The sequence below is a fragment of the Mastomys coucha genome, unplaced genomic scaffold, assembly GCF_008632895.1.
Source record: "Mastomys coucha isolate ucsf_1 unplaced genomic scaffold, UCSF_Mcou_1 pScaffold4, whole genome shotgun sequence".
Lineage (NCBI taxonomy): Eukaryota > Metazoa > Chordata > Mammalia > Rodentia > Muridae > Mastomys > Mastomys coucha.
The window spans coordinates 5,549,412-5,558,474 of NW_022196910.1; the positions used below are offsets into that span (position 1 = coordinate 5,549,412).

The 9,063-nt window shown below is 44.0% G+C and overlaps 1 protein-coding gene across 3 annotated transcripts in view; it reads right to left on the reverse strand.

Moving 5' to 3' along the window:
- The window catches only part of Marchf2 (membrane associated ring-CH-type finger 2), a 27,150-nt gene that overhangs the window by 15,839 nt on the left and 2,248 nt on the right, over nucleotides 1-9,063 (reverse strand). For all 3 annotated transcript variants that reach the window (XM_031350023.1, XM_031350024.1, XM_031350022.1), the window contains exons 2-3: nucleotides 4,441-4,585; nucleotides 2,488-2,715 (exon numbers count right to left, since the gene is read on the reverse strand). In XM_031350023.1, the coding sequence (XP_031205883.1) occupies nucleotides 2,488-2,663 (176 nt within the window). In that variant the 5' untranslated portion in view covers nucleotides 2,664-2,715; nucleotides 4,441-4,585. The remainder of the gene's footprint in view (nucleotides 1-2,487; nucleotides 2,716-4,440; nucleotides 4,586-9,063) is intronic.

Here is a 9,063-nt window from a genome sequence, read left to right on the forward strand (position 1 = left end):
AAAAAAAAAAAAAAAAAAAAAAGGAAAGAAGGAAGGGAGGAAAGAAAGGAGGGTAAAAAGGGAGTGGGCGAGGAGAAAAGAAAAGACGGGGCTGGAGAGATGGCTCAGTGGTTAAGAGCACTGACTGCTCTTATAAATAAAATAAATCTTTAAAAAAAAAGAATAAAGAAAAGGCAAGAAGAGGGGAAAAAATGAAGGCCTAGAAAAATTATAACCTGTGTGTGTGTGTGTCACACATTGAGTTGCAGGTGCATGTGCCTGTGAGCAAACATGTGAAGGTCAGAGCACCATGTCAGGTGTCTTCCTAAGGTTTCTCACTAAACATGTCAGCTAAGCTGACATGCTAGCCAACAAGCTCTCAGGATCTGCCCATTTCTCCTGCCCAACCTGTAGTTAGGCCTGTCTTTCTACCTTTATGTGGGTTCCTAAGGTTGAACTCAGGTTGCCAGGCACACAGAGCCAGTGTTTTATACATTAAGACAGCTTGCCACCCCACCCAGCATTTTCAGCTTATGATCCTTCCCACTTACAGTGGGCTCCTCAGAACAAACCTTCATTATGGACAGGTGCAGCAAATCCCCACATTCTGAGGACTGTAACACTATGTTCTCGGAATAATCTGACCAGAAAGGCATTTCAATTTGTTCCTGGTCACTTGGGGAGAGAAAGGCATCCATAGGAGTTTTGTCCTAGGTGCTATCCCCTTCATCCCTCATTCTCTGCATTGCTTCCCCAAAGCCCAAGGTCACTGGTGTTGTATACCTACCCTCTGGGCATGAAAGTCGTCATCATCTTCATCAGAGTATTATTTGCCATAGCCTTCAAAACCCAGCCTATGGACTATAGGCCTTCCCTCCAAGGAGGAGGAGTAAGAAGGTCACTAGATCCTCCCCTCATCCCAGACACTAACTCCTACATCTTTTCCTGCTAACTATACTCCATTATTTCTCAGTTACACATGACCTTTTATGGTCTAGAAGATGCTAGACTAAATATAGTACATGAAAGGGGACTCCACGTATGACACTATAGGAAAGTCTTCACCAATTCTGGGTAAGACTTTCTGGTGATTCAGCTATTCTAGGTGTGATGGTTTGTACATGCTTGGCCAAGGGAGTGGCACTCTTAGGATGTGTGGCCTTTTGGGAGTAGGTGTGGCCTTGTTGGAGTAGGTGTGTCACTGTAGGTGTAGGTTTTAAGACCCTTGTCCTAGCTGGCTGAAAGGCCAGTCTACTTCTAGCTGCCTTCAGAACAAGTGGTGAAACTCTCAGCTCCTCTAGCCCATGTCTGGCTAGACATTGTTATGCTCCTACCTTGATGATAATGGACTGAACCTCTGAACCTGTAAGCCAGCCCCAATTCAATGCTGTTCTTTATAAGAGTTGCCTTGGTCATGGTGTCTGTTCACAGCAGTAACACCCTAACTAAGACATTAGGGTATCCATGTTCCTGTAAGTAACCACATACCCATGCTCTATAAGTAAGCCCTGTAAACTCATTGGTCCCCACAGCTAGACTTTGGTGGAACTGTACTTTCATCTCTGTGGTGGTTTTAAAGAAAATGGTTCCCATAGGCCCATACAGAGTGACACTATTAGGTAATGTGGCCTTGTTGGAGTAGGTGTGTGTATGTAAAGGCCAGAGGTCAACATCAGGTGATGTTTCTCAGGGGATGTCCACCATGTTTTGTTTTGTTTTTTTTTTTAAAAAAAGTCTCTAATTGGCCTAGGACTCACTAATTAAGGTAGCCTGGCTCATCAGAGAACTCCAGAGATCTGCTTGTCTCTGCCTCCCTAGTACTGGGATTACAAATACAGGCTCCAATGCTCAGTTTCTTACATAGATTCTAGGGATGGACCTCAGGTCTTCAAGCTCGCACAGCAAGCATTTTATGAACTGGTCCATCTCCCTGGCTCCACTGATAAACAAACACCCCAGATACTTGGCATGTGTGCGCATGTGTGTGTGTGTGTGTGTGTGTTTGTGTATATGTGTAGACACTAATATACATATATACTAAATACTATATATGTGTGTTTATACATGCTAATACATATATACTAAATACTAAATATGTGTGTGTACAGTGTGTGTATATATAAATATATATACATACACAAATATATATATACATATATATGTGTATATATATACACACACACACACACTATTTATTTGTCTCTATACTCAAAGGAGTACCCAAGGAGGTCAGAAGAGGGTATTGGATCTCCTAGAATGGAGTTACAGACAGTTATGAACTGTCCATTGTTGGTATTCGGAACTGAACTCCTGTCTCTAAAAGAGCAGCAGGTCCTTTTACCAATGAGCCATCCCTCCAACACCAGTATTTGGCTTTTTTTTTCTGGCATATTAGCCCCTCTGACTCTCTCAGTGACTAGACTCCTGACCCCAGACTAGTAAGTAGAGTATCATTCGACCCAGAGAGAAATGGGGACAGAAGCCTGACTACTAATGGTCACTACTCACCTCGGTGTATCCAAAGCCCGGATGACAGTTGAAAGTAGCCGGCCATCCCGTGAAGTCACTTGTGCTACATAGTGAGGTGGCCCAAGCCCTGTGGCCTCCACAACCTTGGAAAAGGCAGGGCTGCTAGAACAGTCACATAGGGAGCCAGGGAGGTGGCAACAGTCACCTGTCGTCATGGCCACAGGGAGCCTCCTGTCCTCAGGGCCTGAGGCCCATGGTCCCAGGAGCCTGGCGGGAGGAGGCGCAGAGAGATCAAAGGCAAAATTAGTGAGTCACAATAGCAGGTTTGTTTCCTCTTTTTTTTTTTAAGATATGTATGCATGTGTGTTCATGTGCTTGCATGAGTGTGTATGAGTGCAAGTGAACATGTGCAAAGGTACATGAGTAGAGATCAGAGGCAGAATACCCTTGTCTTCCACCTTGCTTGAGATGGGAGTCTCTTTGTGCTGTGTACACCAGACCAGCTCATCCCCAGCTTCCAGAGATTCTCCTATCCCCTCTTCTCATTTCACAGTATGAGGACTAGGATTACATGTAAGGCTTATTGTGCCTTACTTTATATGGGTTCAGGGGATGTAAACTAAAGTCCACAAATTACTGCAGCTAGCATCTACCCATAGCGGGTTGTCCCCAGCCCGAGTCCCTCTTTTGATCTCACTCTGTTTTACTTTATGTTTATGTGTATGGGTATTTTGCCTGCACATCTGTCTGTAAACTATTGCCTGGTGCCTGCAGAGACCTCCTGAAACTGGAGTACACATGGTTGCTAGCCACCATGTGGTTGCTGGGAATTGAACCCAGGTCCTAAGGAAGAGCAACCAGTGCTCTTAACCTCCAAGCCATTGCCACAGCCCCTGAGCTCATTCTGTAGTACAGGCTAGCCTGGAACTTAATTATCCAAGCCTTCTGAATGCTAGATTATAGATCATGCCTGGCTCTTGAGACCCGTCTTGTCAGAGACTGAAGACTATTTAGTTGTCAAACTGACCCACTCAAGAGTCACCTGGGAAGGGGCTCTCAATGAGGAATTTCTAGACTAGGTTGGGATGTAACCACATGACCTTGGGAGACATTTTTTTCTTTTCAAATTATGTTTGTTTTGTGAACTATGTTTATGTATGGGGATGTGTTATGTTCCAGAGCATGCATGTGAGAGTTTGAAGATAGCTTGCAGAACTCAGTTGTCTTCTTCCACAATATGTACCCTAGGGGTGATCTCAGATCAAGGTTTTTACCTGCTTTTACAAGTGCTTTTGCCTGCTGAAACATCCTGAGTCTCTCTTACCTGGGGATTTTCTTAATTGATTACTTGAGATGGGAAGACCCACCCTGAACATTGGTAGTCTACACACTGGACTGAACAAAAAGGACAGAATGAGCTGGGCATTAGCCTACAAGCATTCATTGTTCTCTGTTCCAGCATTCATTGTTCTCTGTTCCTGACTACAGATGTAATATGATGAATGCCCTCCAGCTCTCGCTACTGTGATTTCCCTGAAGTGATAGCCTGGAACTGTGAGCTAAAATAAATCCTTTCTTCTCTGTGATGGTCTGTATATGCTCAGCCCAGGGAGTGGTACTATTAGAAGGTGTGGCCCTGTTGGAGTAGGTGTGTCACTGTGGGTGTGGACTTTAAGACTCTCATCCTAGCTGCCTGGAAGTCAGTATTCTGCTAGCAGCCTTCAGATGAAGATGTAGAACTCTCAGCTCCTCCTGCACCATGCCTGCCTGGATGCTGCTATGATCCCACCTTGATGATAATGTACTGAACCTCTGAACCAGTAAGCCAGCCCCAATTAAGCGTTGTTCTTTATATGACTTGCCTTGGTCATGGTATCTGTTCACAGTAGTAAAACCCTAAGACATCCTCTAAGTTGCTTTTGTCCTGGTATTTTATCAGTGCAACAGAAACAACACTAAAACAGGGCTCTAAGACTATAGAGAAAGACTTGCCTCTTTGAATCTTTGCATTTGTAAACTGTAGGTGAGAGCTCTACCAGTTGATGTATACAGGCCAGGCTTAGAAGACAGCTGGGGCTTGTGTTGGATTTTCTTTCATTCTTCTAGAAAAAGACAGGCATGGCCTCACTTCAAATGCCTACAAACCAAAAATCACATTTTCACATAGAGGAACATTGACTGAAAGTAACTGCACATCTGTGTGCCATGCCCTTTGCTCAGTTTTTCACACAGCCAGAATCACCCTATTCTAGCTAAGACCAAATCCTTGAGACTGAGCTCAAAAACATGTTAAGCAATCTTTAGTGAAAGCAGAATGCATCTAGAGAGGCTGTGAGCATGACTCAGAGGTAGAGTACTTACCTAGAACCCAGTGAGGACCTGAGACATAGAAAGCACTGCCCTAGCAGTGAGAGTAGGAGACTCTGGGTTCAACTTCACACACACACACACACACACACACACACACACACACACACACACACACGAGGGGTGGGGATTGAAGGGAACTAAAATTTAATGTTTTACACCATAATGATGAGTCACTCAGGCCCATTGTAACTCATGGCTTCTGTCCAAATGTACACTCTGGGAGACCTCAGTTCATCAAGGAAATGACACTTTTGTGTCCCCAGAAGACCAGTTGCTCTGTCCTCAGTTCCCAAGGAGAGGCTACAAGAGATAAAGAGCACCTTAGGTAGCCATTCTCATCTGCTCTGGGTAACTTTGGTGGGATTCTGCCCTCTGCCTCAGGGACTAATCAGCAAAAGGGAACCTCTGGTCCCTCTTCTCCAGACTGGTACTCTTCTCCGGAGTAGCATGACCAGGGTTCTAGCTTTTCAATCAGTGTAAATTATTTCTATGAACGTTTTCTCCTTCCTAGTAGTAAGAAGAGACCTGCCTTACTAGGCAAGCACCCTATCACTAAGCTATACTCCCAGCTCCTCCTCCACCACCACATACACACTTTAAAACTTTTTTGATTTTTAAAATTTTTATTAATTTTATATTACATTCGTTAATGGAGGAGGGAGTGGATGTGGTATAGAGTGCATATGAATGTCAGTTCTCTCCTATCAAGTAGGTTTTGGAGGCTCAAACTCAGGCCATCAGGCCTGATGATGACCTACAAACTATCTCACAGGCTCATAATGTTTTCATTTTAGACAGGGTATCACCAAGCTACTTAAGCCGACATGGTCTGAAACTTGCTCTGTAGCCTAGGCAGACCTTGAACTTAAGACTCTCCTGCCTCAGCTCTTTAAAGAGCTGAGGTCATAGAAATGTGCCATTAGGCGTGACTCTTCTGAAAAATCCATGAAAGTAAGAGAAGGCTCTTTAGGCATCAATCCAGAGCTAAAGATCATTGGTTTCAATTTGTCCAACATCCAGGACTCTTATCTCTAAGAGTTAAATCCAGAGCCCACAGCAACCCTAATAGTATTTATAAGTTCCAACTGATAGGGCCAGCCTGGCTCCAAGGCAGCTCTTACCAGCACTGTCTATGAAAATCAGAGACCCAAAGACATGGAAAATAAATTATTACCTGACTTTTTGCACCCAGACAGTCTGTTGACAAATCAGCTCTTCCGTGAAGAGCTCAGCTAAAAAACACCAGCACAACCTCCGAGGCCTCCACAGCTGAGCCAGGGGTCAGATAAGCAAGTATCAACCAAAGTCAGACACAGCCAGGAGGAAGGCTGAGAGCAGGAGATAACAGCCACAGGGCATCGGCCAGGCCTGCTCTGTTGTGGACAGTGATGTTCCTTTAACCAGATGTACAACTGAGAGGTCAGTAGGGAAACACTGGGCTCTCCAAGAGAATGCATGCAGAAAGCAGTCCACCTCAACCTCATGATTTATTTTAGATTCTTTCCTCTTCTCTTTTTTTCCTTTCCTTTTCTTTCATTTTCTTTTCTTTTTTTTTTTTTTTTGTTTTTTGTTTTTGTTTTTTGTTTGTTTGTTTTGTTTTTCGAAACAGGGTTTCTCTGTGTAGCCCTGGCTGTCCTGGAACACATGCTGTAGACCAGTCTGGCCTCGAACTCAGAAATCCACCTGTCTCTGCCTCCCAAGTGCTGGGATTAAAGGCGTGCGCCACCACTGCCTAGCCTCCTTTTCTTTTTAAAGACAAGATTTCTAGGTAGGCCTAGAACTCACTGTATAACCAAAGATGACCTTTAACTATCATTTTTTAATGTTTTTAAATTTTATTATTTGTATTTTATGTGCATGGGCATTTTGCCTGCATGTATATTTATGCACTACATGCACGTCTGGTGCCTGTAAAGCAAGAAGAGGGCATTGGATCCCCTGGAACTGGAGTTGCGGGTAGTTGTGACCACCATGTGGATACTGGGAATTAAATCCAGGTCCTCTAGAAAAGCAGTCAGTGCTCGTAACCCTGAGCCATCTCTGAAGTCCCAACCTTGAACTCTTGATCTTTGCACCTTCACCTTCCAAACACTGTCATTTTTGGGATACCATGTTGGTGTATGTAGTTCTGGGGATAGAACCCAGGGCTTTGTGCATGCTAGGTAAACACTCCACCAACTGAGCTACATCCCCAGCGCTCACTCGCTCGCTCTCTGTCTCTGTCTGTGTTTCCGTCTGTCTGTCTGTCTCTCTCTCTTGCTCACTCTCTCGCTCTCTTTTCTTGGTGACAGGGTCTCACTATATACCTCAGGCTGGAACTCCTGATCCTCCCACCTCTGTCTTCCAAATAATAGAAGAGACCTTACTTAGTATCTATACAAACAAGTGTGCATTACAAGAATCATCACAACTCCTTACTTTATCTACTCTTGAAGGGGGAATCCATCAATATTAGTAAATCTGCTCATATCAGTCCTAAATTGTAACATATTAACAGCAGTGGTGGGCAAGATAGTACATGCCTGTGATTCTAGCACTCTAGATACTAAGGCAGGAGATCAACAGCTCAAGCTTATTTGGGCTACAGAGAGCTGGAGGCCAGGTGGGGCTACAAGAGACCCTGCCTCAAAAACCAAAACAAAAGTCAGCAGGTAAAATGGCTCAGCAGGTTAAGGCATTGATGACCTGAGTTCTAGTCCCAGAACCACATGGTGGAAAGAGAGAAAACACACACACACACACAAACACACACACAATAAGAAGTTTTAAATAAACAATAATAGCAGAAAAAATGTATTAAACACTGCATACTAAGGCTGGGGTGGTGGCTTAGTTGGTAGAACTAGCATGCACAGAGCACTGGGTTGCTCCCCATGATATTATAAAACTGTGTATGAGGGTACACACTTGTCACCCAGCACTCAGGGTATGGAGGTACACACTCGTCATCCAAGCACTCAGGCCATCCCAGCACTCAGGCCACAGGATCACAAGGTCAAGGTCATCTCAGCTATATATTGAATTTGAGGACAGCCTGGGCTACATGAGACACTGTCTCCAAAATGCACACAAAACATTAGATTGTCAAGTTATTTGTCTAAGTTCAAACTTCAAGGAATTGTTGTGAAGTGTTTCCTTCAAAGGTAACATCCCTGAAGTATGTCTTTCGGGCCACTCCACTGGCTAAAATGACACAGGTATCCACACAATTCACTCACGACATGGGGTCCTCTCAGAAATGTTTTATTTGTCATGTGCATTTTTGTGCGCTTCAGTGAATTCTGGAAAAGAGAGACCTTGTTGGACACTGTTCCTGTTTTTCCCAGCACCTAGCCCTAGATCTGGCACGGAGTAACTGCATGTAGCATTGCTGAATTCATAACTTCCAACTCTGTAACCAATTGGGAGACATGAGTCTCAGAGGCTGCCCTACCAGTCTCTATGATGAGAAACAGTTCCAGGGCTACTGGGATGGATTTCATCAGGTCTTCACAACAAAAGTCCAGTAATTAGCCTCACTGATTGAAGAAGAAGCCAAAATTCAGAAAGGTCACATAGCTAGCATAGGACGGTGCCGGGATTTAAACTATACAGTGAGTTTGTCTGATCCAGAAGAGACATTAGGGGTTTTGATGTTGTCTCGTTTAATTTTACTTGTTATAATTTTATTATCCTTTATTCATTTTGTTTTACATGTATGAGTGTTTTGCCTACACGCACGTATGTCCTGCGGGTACTTGAATAGGCCAGAAGAGGGGAAGTGCATCCCCATGAACTGAAGTTACAGATGGCTGTGAGCCACCATGGAAGTTCTGGGAACTGATCCCAGGTTCTCTGCAAGAGCAGCAAGAATTCTTAACCAACTCCAGCTCCTAGTTTTTGTTCCTTTGTTTGCTTCCCTTCGGAGACAGTGCTTCATTACATAACCCACACTGGCCTTGAATTCTTAGTGATTCTCCTGCCTCAGCTTCCTGCGTGCCAAGATTGCAGGAATGTATCATCACACTCAGATTCTTTTTTTAGATTACTATATTTTTCTGAAGGAATATTCCAATAAGAGAAGTAAGGGAAGCACATGGGCGCCTTACCAGTGGCTTCCTCTCTGAAGACAGTGTCTTACCCTCCCTCGGCAACCATGAACTGCCCACAGAGGCTCAGGAAAGCTGCATCAGTAACACCTGGCCCTCAAATATGTTAAGTAAAAACTCTGTCACTGAGCTACATTCTGCCCTTTTTTTTTTTTTT